We start from the raw sequence: 19,642 nt of genomic DNA, 5'->3' as shown, positions 1-19,642 counted from the left end.
CGACGATGGAGCGTGTTGCTTCGCCATGGTCAAAGGATGAGATGGTCGAAGGATCGAGAGGGTCCGGAAAAAGAACAGAGAGAGAGGGAGATGAGAGGGTCAAAGGACTCATATTTACCTTTGATAAGCGCATATATGTCTATATTTTTGTCCCCTAAAATTAGTCTTATGGTTGTCTTCTATGTGTTATTTTATAATATTTGTCGACTTTTATTAAGAAGTGACTTATTTATGTCCATATTATATTTTATTGAATAATTAGCTTAAATAGTGTGTTATTTTATTATAGGTATTTTACAAGTTCAATTTGCTAAAGGAAGACAACAAGACTAAAAGAAGAAAAGAAAAGAAAAGAAAAGGATAAAGTGAGCAAGCTCACGTGAGGTTGGAAGTAAAAGAAAGAAGACCAAGGGATTTGTATACTTCTTCATATCTGTATACTCAGAATCCAAAAGAAACAAGCTGTTTCTATCTTCCTCATTCTATGCAACAAAATTAGAGGAGATATGATTTTATCTCCTCAAATTTTCAAGATACGATTGTTTATCAGATTTTCAGTTACGGAATTCTATCTTTTTTTATTCTATCTTCTACACAACTAGATATAAATTCACCAGTTTTCGGAGATGAGAAACACGCACACGTATAGGAGAGGTCGTGAGAGTGAAGAAAATAATCGGGTTCGTCCAAGATCGACAAGTTGACAGGAATTGAAGAAGTATTGCGTTCGGAAGCGAATTGAGGGTAGCGGCTGCATCAATTCGGGTCTACAGTCATGAGTTTTCTCTCTTCTATTTTCTATTAGTTGTTCTTGTGATTGAACTTGATTCTATCTGAACTTATTCTTGATTCCAGTTTCTTATATTTCTATTATTTGAGTCTAATTGGTTAACGCTAAGTTAATTGATTGAATTTAATTATTTAATTTAGTATTTATACAATTCATACTATTGTTGGTTGGTTATGAAATTTGATATCTTTACTTGTAATTGGACGCAATTAGTTGTTTAGATACTCAAATTATGCTATATGACTATTAGGCGCGGCGTTTAATAGTTGGATAAAGAGGACGACTTGAGGTTAATAAGAGTGAGCGGCTCATCTTAATAATCTTAAGTGTATGGATTGTGCTAATAAAATAAGTTTATTAGGGTTGGATTTGTTTTAGCAAGATTCTAGAGTTTTAGTGAGTAAGACAAGAATTGATCGCGGCGATAATTCACAATCTAGTGCTAAGTTAACTATTAGAGTGGTCTCAATTATAAAGGTTAAGAAGCTAAATTATGTCTAAACATTCAATGATCGAATCGGGAATTAATAGAGTTTGTGTGTCGTCACTTGTAATTATTAGTTTAATAGTAGTTTTAATTTCACTTCGTCTAGGTAGTTGGTTACAACCGAAACCCCCCTAATCGTATATATGTGAATAGTGTAAATAGTGTAAATTCGTATATAATATATATTTTTTGTCACTTAGTTGAATATTTGAGTTTAGGATTATAATAATCTTCTGTGGATCGATCCTTTCTTACCCTTTTACTAGTTATAAATATTTTTGAAGGTTTAAGTTAGGTTTTTAATTTTATACGGTAAACGACACGTATCAAATTTTGGCGCCGTTGCCGGGGAGATTATTTTTAGTTCTTAACATGTTAAAGTTTAACTTGGTGTTATTTGTATTTTTTTGTGTATAGTTGATTTCATATTATTTATGTTTTCTTAGAATTATGCCTGCACTGTTACAACTTCACATTTAGACGTATATAAGGACAAGTTGCTATTATCTTTTGGGTCCTTGCAAACTAAAGTGCTTATCGTAACATAATCCCATTATATATTATGCAGAGGAATATATTTCTCTCACAGGTAGTGTTTAGTTCTAGTGTTTTAGTACTTATTATATGATAAATATGTGTTCTTAGTTGTACTATATATATATATATATAATATATATATATATATATATATATATATATATATTTATTTATTTATTTATGTTTCATTTCTTTCCACAAGTAAAAGTTTACAACATATAGTATACTGTTTATTATACATCAATAATCACAACAGCAGCAACTTTCAGGAGTTAAGCAAATGTTTCTGTAATTGTATACCTCTTAATAAACACGCCTATAACTTATATGCAATGTATGGAAGAAAAAAAAATTATAAGTTATACTTCAGAATACAATGAATCTATGATACAGTATAATCTTGATTGAAAGCCTTGTCCGTCAGACCATCTCTTTATTCTCTAACTCCCAAATGATTAGACACAAATTCTTCTGATAATTTTTCTGCACAATCAACTGTGCAGAAGCTGGTTGCTCTCTCTGGTTATGCAGTTTCAAGCAAATGCATGAGAGCACATTAGAAACTCCTAATGAAATTATATCCGAGATATGCAACTTTTGTCATTTCTTTGCAGATATGTTAGAGATATGTTTTAGTTTCCTATTTATCAAAGTTTGACTTACTCCTTGAATATTGTTATATATTTTTGCAACATGACAATAAAATTTGAGTTGTTAATTTTTGTCTTAAGTGCCTACTGTTTAGTCTATTGTAATTTTTTTTTTACTATGATATGTTAGTTAGAGTTAGTAATCAGTTACACTAGTGTGTCCTTTTGTTCTAATTTGTCTTGCTCTGTGATTATATATAGTGAACTATGAAACACTTCCTGCATTTGAATATCATATTTGCTTAGTTTCATCTTGTGTCTAATAGGTGTGTTAACTTTGCTCAATTAATAATGAATCTGCATGATTATCTACTTGTGTTCCATTTTGTCCCACAAATGCCTTTTATTTATTTATGAAAGTCTAAAAAGTAGTAAGAAATGTGCAGGTCACATACATATCCTTAATATAAAGTTTATGATTGCTGACGAGTTTAGAGAGTTTGATTTTGTCTCTACTGCTCATTTAATCTCTTATTTTCATGACTAGAAGTGTTGATTGGTTCTTCTTGCTGTGTGTGGCTTAGTGAATCAATTTTGTATCTATTTTCTTTCCTGTGACTATATTGTTTAAGGAGTGAATCTTTGTGAAAAAAAAAGTAAATAGAGTAAACAATACACGGTTCTTTATTCATTATAAGTCATTTAGTTGGACTAGCAACAATGTTAACAGTCTAGTTTTCTGCTCACCTAGTAATATGAAGTTTTTATTCATTTATTTCTATCTTTGCCTGTAACTCAAATTATTAGTCGAATTTGTGGTCTGCTAGTTTAAGTTGGCATCTTATAGTGTAGTACAATAACAGGTCCATATCATGTTTGCATACAACTTTTTGCATGATATTAGCTTGTTCCACTTAGCTTCCTGCATTACCTCAAAGTTTACTGCTATCATAATATTAATCTGAACTGCTAGTACTAAACATTGTAGTCTGTAGATGCTTGCTTTCTACATAAAGTAAGGTCACTTAGTGGGAAAATAGTTCGTACCATGCAGATTTCATGACACCAAGAATGTCATCCATGTTTGACTTAACAAGTAAAAGTGAAACAGAGGAATAAAAAAAAAAAGTCACAGCAAGTAAGCAACTCCAATTTGACCCAGACCATTATATTTGGCTTGCTATGCTATATTCATGTCTTAATGATAAATTGATTCTTCACATACTATTTTCTCTAGATTATAATGAACTCAACCAGTAGTTGTGTCATTATAGTTCCCTAGAAGCTGATATAAGAAATATGCGCGATAAGTCAAGAAAATCAAACATTGTTAAGTTATGTGTTGTGGGAAATATTTAGATCATAATATAATGAATTGGTCTCCTCGTAATTATGCTTCCACTGGGATTTAAGAAATTGATTCTTAAACATGTACAGGGATATAAGGAACCTGAGTACAGTTATTTGCATTCTTCAGACCTTGCTGACTTAATTATAGATTTATCAAGCAATCGGTGCGTAAAGAAACAGACTATTTAAGTGCAAAACTGACAACAGGAGTCTAGAAGGATAGAGCCCTCTAAAAATCTGAATGAGCCTAAAACTTGTAGATTTTATTGTGAGTTAGGAAACAGAGGAACTCTGACTTATTTAAAATTATAGGTTTGTGCTTTGTGTCTAAATCTGATCTTATTCGTTTTTCAAGGCTGTTTCTTCCATGGTTTTGCTAATTGGTTAAATTATAGGAAGCTATTGTTTTATTTTGCTAAGGAAAGGTACTAAGTTATTGGCACAGTTATATTTTTATGATCAATTTATAACCACTACAGAACTAGCATACTCGCATAACACTGCATAGTTGCTTTTCTTTTAAAAGTAAAAAATAATTGAGTCATGGTTCATACTTATAAGTCGAATAATGATATGCAGACCATATGATAAATATATTTTACTTCCTTAATGTTCTGCACTCATGATTCATTTTTAAGTGTGGGGGGAAGACATCCATTTCTGCTTATATAGTTTTAGCTATGATTTGTTTCTCTGGATATTCAATGGTCATACCTAAATTACAGAACTTCATGAACTTCACTCTTAAACTTTCCCTTTTCTATTTTCAGGTGCATGAGTTTGGATACGACAACCAAACTTAAGCGTATAAACCTGTTTATTGAAACTCTAAACGAAGCTAGCCCAGAGAAATTACTTTACATCTTTCAAGACAGACCACGTGAAGACTCAGAGATGGGTGATGAAAGAACCTTGAAGGAATTAGGAGTTCTTAAGCTAGATGATGAACCTCCCTGCATTGTTTTTCCAACCTTGGAAAGACCTTTGAAGCTGAACTCAGGTTTTCTTAATCTCCTTCCCAAATTTTATGGGAACGCAGGTGAGGATCCTCATAGACATTTAAAAGAATTTATAGTTGTTTGTTCAACCATGAAACCTGAAGGAATTGAACAAAATCAAGTAAGATTGCATGCTTTCCCATTTTCCCTACATGATTTAGCTAAAGATTGGTTGTATACTATGTCTTCTGGTTCCATTACGACTTGGGACGCCTTACAAAAAGCTTTTCTGGAAAAATTCTTTCCCGCAAGTCGTATTGGATCCATAAGAAAGGAAATATGTGGGATTAAACAACATAATTCAGAATCACTTTATGAATATTGGGAACGTTTTAAAAAATTATGTGCCTCATGTCCACAACATCAAATAACTGATCAACTATTGATTCAATATTTTTATGAAGGATTGTTGCCTAACGATAGGGGTATAATTGATGCTGCTAGTGGTGGCGCATTAGTAGACAAGACACCAACTCAGGCTAGGAATTTAATTGCTAACATGGCCCAAAACACTCAACAACATAGCACTAGAAATGATGTTAAAAGGGTAAATGAAATTGACTTAAGTGGTGTTAAATCTCAACTGCAAGAAAATGCTCAACAAATTGCTACTTTGACCACTTTAGTGTCTAAAATTGTTGTTGGAAATGAATCTAAAGCTAGAGTATGCGGTATATGTTCTGAGTTTTCTCATGCAACTGATGCTTGTCCTACTTTAAAAACTGAAGATGTTAATGCTTTAGGAGGCTTTTCCAATCAAAGAAAATATTATCCTTACTCACAGACTTATAATGAAGGTTGGAAAGATCACCCAAATCTTAGGTATGGAACTAGACCACAGTTTTCACAAACTAATCAACCTAGGCAATTTGGTGTACAAAACCCTCCACCCCAATCTTCTGGCCCATCATTAGAAGACTTAGTGAAGCAATTAACTACTCAAATAGGTCAAGTTCACAACCATGGAGTCGGGTATCAAAAGAAAACTGATAATCACCTTAACCACATAGATACTCAAATGGGACAATTTGTACCTCACTAAGTAACCTAGAAACTCAACTTTCAGGTAAACTACCATCTCAGCCACTACCTAACCCAAAAGTGAATGCCAAAGCCGTGACCCTTAGGAGTGGGAAAGAGTTGAGTGAACCTAAGGCAAAGAGTCGCGAGATTGAAAGAGAGATAGAGGTTAAACCTGAAGATGAACTTAATATAGGGGGAAATGGAGAGATTGAGAGTAGAAAAGACAATGAAGGAAAGGGTAAGCTTAATTCAGAAATTGATGTTTCTCGTTTTAAAGATGTGCCCCCTTTCCCTTCCAGATTTGCTAAAGCTAAGAAAGCTGCTCTTGACAATGAAATTCTTGAGACTTTTAGGAAAGTTGAAGTCAATACTCCTTTATTTGATGCTATTAAACAGGTTCCCCGTTATGCAAAGTTTCTTAAGGAACTTTGTACTAACAAAAGACAATTTCATCCTTCTGAAAAGGTAATATGGGAGATAATTTTCAGCTGTAATTCAAAAGAAGCTTCCCCCTAAATGTAAAGATCCTGGCATGTTTTCTATTCCTTGCAAAATTGGTAATTCTAAATTTGAAAGATGCATGCTAGATTTAGGAGCTTCGATTAATGTGATGCCCAAATCTGTCTATGATACTTTAAATGTGGGATATTTGTCTAAAACTGATGTGGTTATTCAGTTAGCTGATAGGTCAAATGCATTTCCCATTGGAGTGTTAGAAGATGTACTGGTTCAAGTAAATGAATTAGTTTTTCCGGCTGATTTTTATGTTCTTGATATGGGTGATAGAACCGATAATGTTCCTTTATTGTTGGGAAGACCTTTCTTGAAAACTTCTAAGACTAAAATTGATGTTCATCAGGGTAATTTGACGATGGAATTTGATGGTGAAATAATTAAGTTCAATATATTCGATGCTATGAGATACCCAAATGATGTCAATAATGTTAGTTCTATTGATTCCTTTGATGCTTTCGACTAGATGGCATTTTTGACCTGTGGTGTGAAAAATTGTTTGAGACTGATAATTTTACTGATAGCAAGGACACTGAAATGCCTGTTTCTTTAGTAGATATGTCTGATGTAGCAAGTCTTGATTGCAAAATGATAAAAAAGATAATTTTGATCTTTTTTGCCAGTGTCTTACCTAAACTAATCCCTTCTATTGTTCAAGCACCTCAATTAGTTGAAACCACTACCCTCGCATCTAAAATATGTTATTTAGGTGAAATTAAACTCTACCTGTGATTATCTCCAATGCTCTAAATCAATTTCAAGAAGATAAATTGGTAAATGTGCTAAAAGACCACAAGGAGGCTATAGGATGGACCTTAGCTGACATAAAAGGAATTAGTCCCACCTTAAGCATGCATAGAATTTTTCTTGGAAAAGATGCTAAACCCACTAGAGCAACTCAACGTAGGTTAAACCCCTCCATGATGGAGGTAGTTAAAAAGGAAAACTTAAGTGGTTAGATGCCGACGTGATTTATCCTATTTCTGATTCTCAGTGGGTGAGTCCTGTTCATGTGGTCCCTAAAAAGAGTGGAATAACTGTTGTTGAAAATACTAAAGGAGAGCTTGTTCCAACTAGAGTGTCAAATGGATGGAGGGTCTGCATTGACTATAGGAAGCTTAATAAGCACTAGAAAAGATCATTTCCCTTTGCCCTTTATTGATCAAATTTAGAAAAACTTGCTGGTCAATCATTCTTCTGCTTTCTTGATGGCTATTCGGTTATACTCAAGTACCCATCGCTCCGGAAGATCACGATAAAACCACATTTACTTCCCTTTTGGTACATTTGCATTCAGGAGAATGCCTTTCGGACTATGCAATGCCCCTGGAACTTTTCAGCGTTGTATGATGAGTATTTTCTCTGATTTGATTGAACAAGATATGGAAGTGTTTATGGACGATTTTACTGTTTTTGGTGATTCCTTTGATAGATGCCTCCAGGGTTTAGCTCGTGTTTTGCAAAGATGTGTTGAAACTCACCTTGTATTGAATTTTGAAAAATGTCATTTTATGGTAGAACAAGGTGTAGTACTTGGACATATTGTAAGTGCTAAAGGTTTAGAAGTTGATAAAGCTAAAATAGATGTATTAGTTCATTGCCATATCCTACTGTTTGTGAAGTTAGATCATTTTTAGGGCATGCTGGCTTCTATAGACGCTTTATTAAGAATTTTTCAAAAATTGCATCTCCCTTGTGTTTTTGCTTGTAAAGATGCCACTTTTGATTTTAATAGGAATGTAAAAAGGCTTTTGATGAGTTAAAAGAAAGATTGACTAGTGCACCCGTGCTTCGACCACCTGATTGGACCTTACCCTTTGAAATCATTGTGACGCTAGTGATAAGACTATCGGTCCGTTTTAGGTCAAAAGAAAGATAAAATCCTATGTGATCCATTATGCTTCTAAATCACTTGATTCTGCTCAATGCAACTATACTGTAACTGAAAAAGAGATGTATGCTGTGATTTTTGCTTTAGAGAAGTTTAGACCTTATTTACTAGGCACACATGTTATTGTGTATTCTGACCATTCTGCTCTAAAATATCTCTTGAAAAAGAAAGAATCCAAACCTCGCTTGCTTAGGTGGATGCTTTTGTTACAAGAATTTGACTTAGAAATTAGAGATAAGAAGGGTGTTGAAAATCTAGTTGCTGACCACCTTAGTAGAATTGTTCCTAGAGATGATTGGCCTTTAATGACTGAATTCTTTCCTGATGAACAACTTCTTTCAATGTATCATGTTGAAACTCCTTGGTATGCTGATATGGTTAACTATTTGGTCACTAGCACATTCCCCCGACGCTTCTAGAGCTCAAAAAGAAAAGATTAAATCTGAGTCAAAGTATTACTTTTGGGATGACCCTTATTTGTGGAAATCATGCTCTGACCAAGTAATTAGGAGATGTGTAGACCAATCTGAATATGCTTCGATTCTTACATTCTGTCATAGTCTTGAAAGTGGAGGACATTTTGGTCCTCAAAGGACTGCTCATAAGGTTCTGGAATGTGGTTTATATTGGCCTACACTTTATAAAGATGCTTATGTGTTCTGTAAGTCTTGTGAACGTTGCCAAAAGACTGGAAATGTATCTAAAAGGAACGAAATGCCCCAACATGGAATCATAGTATGTGAAATCTTTGATGTGTGGGGTATTGATTTTATGGGTCCCTTCCCCTCATCTTTTGGTAATCTTTATATTATTCTTGCTGTCGATTACGTTTCTAAATGGGTGGAAGCTCAAGCTACCATAACTGATGATGCTAAGACAGTTGTTAAGTTTGTTAAGAGTCACATATTTAACAATTTGGTATGCCAAAGGCCATAATTAGTGATAGGGGTACCCATTTTTGTAACAAAACATTTGGGACTCTCCTTGAAAGATATCATGTGACACATAGAGTAGCAACACCTATCATCCTCAGACGAACGGACAAGCTGAAGTGTCCAATAGGGAAATCAAATCAATTCTAGAAAAGATGGTAAACCCTAAAGGAAGGACTGGAGCCTTAGTTAGTGACGCATTGTGGGCATATAGGACAGCTTATAAGACACCTCTAAGAATGTCCCCTTACAGACTTGTTTACGGAAAAGGATGCCATTCTACCTGTCGAAATCGAGCATAAGTCTTACTGGGCTGTAAAGCAATGTAATATGGACTACGAACAAGCTGGACAAGAGGAAAACTTAGTTTGCAAGAACTAGAAGAACTCAGATTAGAAGCTTACGAAAACACTCAGATTTATAAAGATAAGACTAAAGCCTTTCATGATAAGGATTATTCAAACTGATTTCTTCGTGGGACAGAAAGTCCTTTTATATAATGCTCGCTTAAAGTTGTTCCCTGGTAAGCTTAGGTCCAGATGGTTAGGTCCTTTTGTTATTACTGATTTTTTTCCTCATGGTGCAGTAGAGATTAAAAGCTTGGAATCTGGAAAAGTGTTTAAAGTAAATGGCCACAGATTAAAACCATTTTATGAGTTTGAGCATGCAGGTTTAATTGAAGAGATCGAGCTTCATCGAGAATGATGCTTGCATAACGTCGAGCCAACGACATAAACTAAGGGCGCTACTTGGGAGGCAACCAAAGACTGCTATTATCACTTCCTCTTGTTATTTCATTTTATTTTCTTATGTTCTCTCATATTTATCACTCATCATTCATGCTTTATGTTTATCATAGCTAGGAAATTAGTCATATTCTAACTTGTTTTGCTCCTTGTCCTACCACAGCCACTGCCACCTTCACATCTCATGAGTGATACTCTAGAAGTGGTGAAGCAATCAGAGGTTCCAAACTAGCTTCATATTAGGAAGGCAGAACATTAAAGCAACATATAGGCAGCCCGTTATGATCTCCATTATTATTTCTCTTTGTTGAAGAAAGAAACACATAACCAGCTAAGTTCTCTCATTCTTTATCAATTTTTAATTATTTTTTTCATTGAGGAAATGCAATTCTAGTGTGGGGGAGATAAATGGTGACAAATTTCACTTTTGAACTGGGACATGTGGTGAATTGGCAAAAATCATAGGCTGGATCGTGGCTTGTGCTGGCATTATATGATGTATAATTGTATAGGTTAAAAACAGGTTTTGACACAGTTATAAAAAGTGGGATATGTCCTGTTTTAGGGGAAGTGCTGCCAAATTTTCTGTAGAATTTTTATTTTATTAAGTACTATAAAAAAAAAAAAAGAAGAAATTGTGCTTTTGCTTGCATTAGTTATAGAACTTTAGTTGCATTTAATTTAGGATTTCCACCTCTTAACTTCCTAAGGAATGGCGATTAGTAAGTTGATAAGAAACTCTAATCTAACTTGTGTTTGAAATAAATAAAAACTTTTTTTCGAAATAAAAGATTTTGGGAATGTTATATAATTGGAAACGGATAATCGAACTTGAGAGATTTATAATACAATTGAAAAAAAAATTTATCTTGCTTCTCTTAAATAATCAGGCTAGATAATAGACAAACCTTGTGAGCTTCTGAGCCTATTAGACTGACACATTGCATCAGTCTCATTATTTTCTTTCTTGTGTGATAGTTCCTCAATGAAGTTGGCTCTTGAACTTGACTTGGTATCTTTGAGACTTTTGTGACAAATGCTATGAAGAAATGATTTAGGCTCTTTTCATTTTTTTTAGCCTCAGAGATTTTATTCATATAATATTTCCTTTGTTTAGCCCTTTTGAGCCTTAAATCCCGTGTTTATTTGCTAACCATACATTACAAACTTGCGGCCTCCTACAGATTATACCCATGCTTGGCTAAGGGGAGCTATTATCTATTGAGTTTGTATTGTAAGATTGTGTTATGGTAGAGATATATTGTTGAAAAAAAAAGAAGAGAAAACAAGGGTTATGAAAAAATTACTATTGAAAAATATCAAAGAAAATAAATGTTTGAAAGTCATAGAACGATGAAAATGCTATGAAATATCCATATAAGTATTATAATGGCATTACATGTGAAGGATATGGTGAATAATATGAAAAGAAAAAAAAAAAAGTGGAGTTTGTTGTGAGTGGAACATCATAAGTCATGTATTTTTGCTCCCTTTAGCTCGGCTTATAATTAACTCCACATTCCTAAATATTATTCCTACCCTTTAGCCTTGGCCACGTTACAACCTTATGAAAGACCTTTTGATCTTTATGCATTATGTCACTTCAAAGTGGAGAATTGAGACGATAGTCAAGTTTAAAGAAATATACTTCATCTGGAGTCGACTGGTTATAGGTTTGAGTGAATATTATTTAACCCAGACACATGATAGTTGAGTGCTCTATTTCTACCTGTGAGGGTCTATTTATCTAACTTGATACGCACACATTTGTGGATTCATGCTGGAAATTTTTGAGTTGCAAAAGATAACAATTAGTTCATGAAGTATTATGAGATTTGATAGTTCGATTGTTTAAACACTAAGAGTATGACATCTCCATAACATTTTCTCAAGTTTTTCTGACTAACTTTAAAATGTTTTAGTTTCTTGTAGTGTACTTATCTAATTTCGTTATTTCCGACAAAGAAAATTGAGGTGGTATATTAGGTCTTGCATTTAGTTTCTTCATTAGAATATCCATGTTTGCTAGTTGGTTTGGGAAACTATGTTAATAAGGCTTTTTAGGTATGCCATCTGAAAATCCTCACGAGACCTTCCTCGCCCACTAGGGTAGCCTAGGGGTTTAAAGGGCTTGTTGCACATGCTAAGTGCAATCGTGATTCCTACGACAGTGAGTTAGGTTTATTGCTTTCCTATTATAGTTTTCCTTTTATTTTAGTAGTATTTTGATCGAGGATGATCAAAAGCTAAGTATGGGGGAATTTGATAAGCGCATATATGTCTATATTTTTGTCCCCTAAAATTAGTCTTATGGTTGTCTTCTATGTGTTATTTTATAATATTTGTTGACTTTTATTAATAAGTGACTTATTTATGTCCATATTATATTTTATTGAATAATTAGCTTAAATAGTGTGTTATTTTATTATAGGTATTTTACAAGTTCAATTTGCTAAAGGAAGACAACAAGACTAAAATAAGAAAAGAAAAAAAAAGGATAAAGTGAGCAAGCTCACGTGAGGTTGGAAGTAAAAGAAAGAAGACCAAGGGATTTGTATACTTCTTCATATCTGTATACTCAGAATCTAAAAGAAACAAGTTGTTTCTATCTTCCTCATTCCACGCAAGAAAATTAGAGGAGATATGATTTTATCTCTTCAAATTTTCAAGATACGATTGTTTATCAGATTTTCAGTTACGAAATTCTATCTTTTTTATTCTATCTTCTACACAACTAGATATAAATTCACCAGTTTTCGGAGATGAGAAACATGCAAACATACAAGAGAGTTCGTCAGAGTGCAGAAAATAATCGGGTTCGTCCAAGATCGACAAGTTGACAGGAATTGAAGAAGTATTGCGTTCGGAAGCGAATTGAGGGTAGCGGCTGCATCAATTCGGGTCTACAGTCATGAGTTTTCTCTCTTCTATTTTCAATTAGTTGTTCTTGTGATTGAACTTGATTCTATCTGAATTTATTCTTGATTTCAGTTTCTTATATTTCTATTATTTAAGTCTAATTGGTTAACGCTAAGTTGATTGAATTTAATTATTTAATTTAGTATTTATACAATTCATACTATTGTTGGTTGGTTATGAAATTTGATATCTTTACTTGTAATTGGACGCAATTAGTTGTTTAGATACTCAAATTATGCTATATGACTATTAAGCGCGGCGTTTAATAGTTGGATAGAGAGGACGACTTGAGGTTAATAAGAGTGAGCGGCTCATCTTAATAATCTTAAGTGTATGAATTGTGCTAATAAAACAAGTTTATTAGGGTTGGATTTGTCTTAGCAAGATTCTAGAGTTTTAGTGAGTAAGACAAGAATTGATCGCGGCGATAATTCACCAATCTAAGTGCTAAATTAACTATTAGAGTGGTCTCAATTATAAAGGTTAAGAAGCTAAATTATGTCTAAACATTCTATGATCGAATCGGGAATTAATAGAGTTTGTGTGTCGTCACTTGTAATTATTAGTCTAATAGTAGTTTTAATTTCACTTCGTCTAGGTAGTTGGTTACAACCGAAACCCCCCTAATCGTATATATGTGAATAGTGTAAATAGTGTTCGTATATAATATATATTTTTTGTCACTTAGTTGAATATTTGAGTTTAGGAATTATAATAATCTTCTCGTGGGATCGATCCTTTCTTACCCTTTTACTAGTTATAAATATTTTTGAAGGTTTAAGTTAGGTTTTTAATTTTATACGGTAAACGACACGTATTAACCTTGCTAAAACCTTTAACTCGCTTTTTCCTTCAAATCTTCAATCTCCTTTTGAAAATTTTGCGGCTCTACGAAGACTTTATGAAAATTTACTGCTTCACCACGCTTTTTTCGCCAGATCTTCAAATCACCAAATCCTCCCTTTTTCAGGGTTAAGGGTTTTTTCGAAAGAGTGAAATTGAGGAGTGAGATTAGGTTTCTTTTCACTCGCAAAGAGAGAGAGGGAACGAGCAGATGGATGAATGTCGACGAGTGAAGGAGAGAGAGAGGCAGAGAGAGAAAGAGAGGAAGAACGTTCAGAGAAGAAGTTTTAGGTTAAGAGGGACATGGGGAACTGGAGTTTTATGTTAAGAGGGAGAGGGTAAATAAATTATGTTAGGGCTCGAAAATACGGACGGCCCAACTGATGTGCGTCGGATGGGCTTAGGTCCGACGCAAATCAGTAATCTGCAACACACCTTAACGACGTGCGACGCAGATAGGGCCTCGATAGTCTCAAAATTTGTCAACGATGTGCGTCGGATAGACCTCAGGGTCTGACACACATTGAGCTTTTGCAACGCACAAGAGGCACGTGCGATGCGTATAGCTCGTACTGGTGCTCACGTACCCATGTTGTGCGTCGCCCTCCTCCTTGCATGCGACGCAAATTACGTTATTGCGTCGTTTCTGTTTCAGTGTGACGCAAATGGGGCTACGCAAATCGTCCTTTTTCTACTAGTGATAACCAATCATTTTCCGCACCTCTAATGAGAATGGGAATGCCTTGAGTTTCACCTTCTCTTCAGACACGCCACTTGGTTTCATGCTGCTAGACACCACATGGAACTCCGAAAGATGCTTATTCGGATCCTCACCATTTAGCCCATAGAATGTCGGAAGCAAATGTATTAATCCCGATTTCAGCTCAAAAGTCTCCCCTTCGTCTTCTTGTGGGAATGTAATACATAAAGGCTGCTGATCAAGGTTAGGAGCTGTGAACTCCTTCAATGTGCGTGGCTCGACTCTCGGAGGCGTCTCTTCTTCTATTTCGATAGCAAAAGGAAGCTGCTTAATGTTTTCACGCCGATCTCTTCTCAACCTGAAAAGAGTTAATTCCAAATCTCGATCGTACTGCAAAGGATGTTGGTTAGTAGCACGAGTATTAACCATAAACTACAAAGCAATCACAAACAAGTAATGCGTTGCTCCCCGCCAACTGCGCCAAAATTTTGTAGGTGTTTGCCGTGTACTCCTAACCAAATATAATTAACCCTAGTATGTGCTAAGGGCAAAGTAACCGAATAGGGGGGATTTGGAACAATGTAAGTAAACTAAACTACGCGCGGTACTAAAACACGAAGAGATTACAATATAAAAAGGCCTTGGAATCGGTTAGCATCCACCCTAACCTACTTTGTGATCACGAAACCTTAACCCTCAACCCTTCCTATGGACACCTATCGAGAAGTCGATACCTCTATCCTCCTAGATCGTGGTTTAACACACGATCCGTGTGGTTTAAACTGCTCTTACTATGACTTAACTCAAATGAATCGCACTTAAGTCCAAACCAAAGTAGCATTAAAAGTCGAGGAACCCGATAGGATTACTAATGTTATCAAAGCAACAACATTCAAGTAATAAGCTATGCTTCTCTAAGTGCCAAGATTAATGTTCAGCAATTAATCAAACACCTAGTATGCTACATGGAGCTAGGAAAACAAACAATCCGATTATGCACCTAAAATTAGCATTAGATGATTCACACAACAATACTAGTAACGTTCCTAGCAAAGATTATGCAAATATCATGGAAATAAATACAAGAAGCATCACAATGACCATAACAAATACAGAGTAAGAAGTTCTCACAAATAGATTAGAGCTTCAATAACCAAATCCAAGATGGAAGTCTAAGCTAGCAAAGCCATAGAATTCATTACAAATCTAATAAGGAAGAGTAGAAGAAACCCTATAGAACACTCCTCTCTCCTTTCTTTCTTTCGTAGTTAGAACTAAACTAAAAAGTTAACATAACAACCTTACCCTCTAAGGGAGGAAAAGAGAATATAAGGCGCTGACGCAGGGGTCACGACTCGCGACAGCCCTCGCAACTCGCGACAATAGGCGGGTCACGACTCGCGATACTGAACGCGGGTCGCGACGTGTCGTCTGCCTCAAAAACGCACCAAAATAAAAATACAAAGAGAAAGAAGAAGTAACTTGGCTTTTGAGTAAGCCATGAAGTTGTATAACTGGAGTGAAAACAATCCTCGGGGGACGAACAACAACGAAGCTTGAACCACGGACCTCGGAACTCGGAACTCGAACAAAGCTCGGAAAACCTCGGAAGATGCACCATAATGGACTACGGACAAGGACCCCGGGATACAAAAAGTGATTGGAGGGCTAAGATCGGCCCTCGAGTGTGCCACCATGCAAACCACTCCCTGGACTCCTCAAATTTCAACATCCTCCGGCAACACCTCCTAACGTCAAATCTTTCCTAAATCCCGATACTAAGCTCGTACCGACACCAAAAACGACCCGAAATCCGCCTAAGAGGTAGTTTTTTTTCTATTGTATTTGTTGCATAATTTTAAAAGTAAATAGATTTATATATAAAACTTATACTGCATTAGTATTAATTGAAAAGATATTAAATTTTAAAACTATTATTTTTAGGAAACTGGTTAAAGTTAGAAGTTGTCTCATATATCTTCACAAGAAGAATATATGCGTATAATAGTGTATTATATTGAAAAAAAAAATTTGAATTAAAACAATAAAATATTTTAACGAAGCCGGTTTTACTAGGAAGCGGTCTCTTATTTCACAACTTTTTTTATTAGTCAAACACTTAAACTTAATTGCTGCGGTTTTTGGTAGGAACCGCATCAATACATCCAAATAATATTTTTTTTAATAGTTTATTAATATATTGCTGCGGTTTTTGACAGAAATCGTAGGAATATGTTTGGTCAAATGGTCAAAAAATTTCAAAAAATTTCCTCTGAAACAATATTGCTGCGATGTTCAGTGGAAACCGCAACAATATGGTTATTTTATATTTTTCTATTTACGTGATATATTGCTGCGTATGGGTAAAATCGCAGCAATACCACCATAGCAATAAACAATTATTCTACTACTGCCAGCCACCTCACACACATTACTGCAAACACAACCCCAACACCAATCGCCAGCCAGCGGAAAAACCAAGACCGCCCGACCAGCATCCAGTCGTGTCGCGTATCTTCATCGGCCTCGCCGACCAACCAGCAACTTGAGGCACCTCTAGCAGCCGTTGTTGTAGCTCACGTGATTCTCATAGACCTGTGCGGCCGCTGCCCCTGCCCTCCTTTTCCGGTTCCTTATGCCACCACCGCGGCTCCACCACTTCATTTAATTTATGTAACAATTTACATTAAGATTAAACTAATCTTTATCAAACAATTGTTTGAAGATTAGATATTAATTTGGTTTTAATTATTCGAAAATTATGGCAGAAATTTTGAATCAATCAATAAATCTAACGAGAACTCAAAATTAGGGCAAAAAATCAAATATTATCCAAAAATTCAGAAATTAACATAAATTCTGAAACTTTTGAAAATAATTTTTTAGGGTAATCTACTGAATTATCATAACAAATAAAATCAATTAATTTGATTGTTATCCTTTAAATGTATGAATAATCGAATTAAACAATAAATGTAACTAAAATTCACAAATAATATAATAAAAATATAAAAATTAGTGAGAAAATCAAATCTTTTAATTGATAGAAATATGAAAATGAGCGGTAAAGTATTTTCAACCATCATATTATGCTAGATCTAAGTGGGTCATGAACTTTAGGTTTATTTAACAAATAAAATAATTCAAATCTTTTAATTGATAAAAAATTATTTTAATGATTAATCAAATTAAATACATATAATTTATATATAATAAATTATGTATATAAAACTCCGAAATTAGGAGTGAATCAATTAAATTCATCCATAATATAAAAAAATTGGGCCTTTATAAATTATTTTGAGCAGAAATCACAAATAAATCAAATATTTATAATCTCCAATCAATTAATATAAAAAAATAATTATCCAAATTCAAGCCATAAATCAATCCTCCCTTAAAAATAATACCACTGTAGGAATATATAGATGCAAATAGCGAAATTTCACGAAACAATTTCCTAACATCCATCATAAGATTGGAAATATAATCAAACACATGAATCATTCGATAGGGATTAAATATCAAATCTTTATAGCGTGATTTTCCTGTTGTATGCAAGCTTTGAAGATTCGAGAGCCCCAAGTGTTGCTCTTCTAATGTGTCCACGAACACTAGTTGAACACTAATGCCTGCTAGAATGAGAGAAGAAATCTCTTGCTTTTAGGTGGTATAGGCGTCGGTTGGAGGGAATAGAATTGGGTTTCACTTCTCTCTCTAGCGAAAAGAAACTGATTAATTGAATTCATCACCTAAACCCTAATATTATATCCTCTATATAAAAGAAGAGTCAATAGGCTAGTTAGGAGAAATAATTCTCCTCGTATTCCCCTTTAGACCGGCCAACCCTAATCCTAAATGGATTTGGATTGCTTTGTCCAACTTGTGCTACAATGTGTTACCTCGTAGGATTAGTATATTTTAGTTATAGGCCCAATCAATATTGTCCTATTAATTATATTTATTCTCTAGCAAGAAAATACGATTACTAAAGTAATTAACTTTATTTTCTTCATAATATTATTTCTATTTATAATTAGTAATTTTCGAGATGTCTGAGGACATTTTCATTTACAATGAGGCTTAATGAGCACATAACTCTACAAATGTGTTATATGTACGTACCGATTTTCACTACGATCTTATATTTGTTCATAGATTATTTGATGATTAGAATTGCCAAATGACTTTTGCAAGTGAAACAAACAATGTATAAGGGCCTTCGTTGATAAGGGAAATAACTCTTGGCAGACTGATGTCGGGCCTCTATCATGATGTTGACAAGTCTCAACATATTGGTCATATTACATCATCTTCTACATTCCATCTACTTTCTCTTGATGATAATGGTTCAACTTCTTATGCTTGTTATAATGTTAGTGATTGTGATACAATGTGGCATCGTTATACATTCTTTGTAAAACCCCAAATTTCTCCACTTCAAAAACTTATATTTCCGTAAAATATTTGAAGAAACTTAAGGGTATTACCACCACGTATAAATACGTTGTGGTAATACTATAACCTGACACTCAAAAATGCAGCGGAAATTTCTAAATTTCTGCTATATTTTTTGTTTGTCAAGTTATAGTAATACTAAAGCGTATTTATATGTTGTGGTAATACCCTTAAATCTCTTCAAGTATTTTACAAAAATATAAGTTGTTAAAGTGGAGAAATTTAGGGTTTTAAAAAGTGGTATTAGAGCCAGGGTCGATCTTTATGCCCTGTAGTGCCTACGAGGACGCAAACTCTTCAAAGGAGGGGAGAAGATACCTAAGATCTTGGCTATCCCACATTGGAAGTTAAGGAGATCAAAGCCTTCTTTTTATGGAGGTGGACGCCTGAACCTAGTAAAGGCTTTTCGGGTAAGACTTAGATCTTGCACCAAACCAAAATCTTGCGGGTTAGGGCTTATAAAGGACAATATCTACTAGTGGGATCTTGAAAATCCAGGGGTGTTACATTCTTATTGTGGTTTCATGTAATGAGTGGCCTAGTTTCCATCTTGATGTCAACAATCCCTTCCTTTACGAATATCTTCATGACGAAGTGCTTATAAACATTCAAGAAGCAGTTTTCTAATATTGAACATAAAGTGCTTAAATCGAAGAAATCACTGTATGAGTTAAAGCAAGCAAGTCGCCAATGCTTGGCTAAGTTACTTCATCATCAACCTTTTGTTTTATCTAAGAGTGATTCATCTCCTTTTACTTAGAGAACTAGTTCTACCTTCACCATTGCTGGTGTCTATGTCCACGGTATCATTCTTATGTAAGGGGAATGATACATGCTATCAACCAATTAAAACACCATTAACCCA

General features: G+C 34.5%; 1 protein-coding gene and 1 pseudogene across 1 annotated transcript; both read left to right on the top strand.

Moving 5' to 3' along the window:
• Positions 1–644: 644 nt before the first annotated feature.
• On the top strand, positions 645–6,754 carry LOC125495664 (uncharacterized; annotated as a pseudogene).
• An 835-nt stretch (positions 6,755–7,589) lies between these two features.
• Positions 7,590–9,816, top strand: LOC125495663 (uncharacterized). The gene is made up of 4 exons (XM_048640446.2): positions 7,590–7,874; positions 8,152–8,543; positions 8,740–9,097; positions 9,595–9,816. The coding sequence occupies exons 1-4, from the start codon at positions 7,590–7,592 to the stop codon at positions 9,814–9,816; spliced, it is 1,257 nt and encodes a 418-aa protein (XP_048496403.2).
• Positions 9,817–19,642: the final 9,826 nt, after the last annotated feature.

Source organism: Beta vulgaris, chromosome 3 (genome assembly GCF_026745355.1).
Source record: "Beta vulgaris subsp. vulgaris cultivar EL10 chromosome 3, EL10.2, whole genome shotgun sequence".
In the NCBI taxonomy this organism is placed as follows: Eukaryota; Viridiplantae; Streptophyta; class Magnoliopsida; order Caryophyllales; family Amaranthaceae; genus Beta; species Beta vulgaris.
Note: the sequence above shows the minus strand (reverse complement) of the source record. Positions and strands in the feature narration are given on the sequence as shown.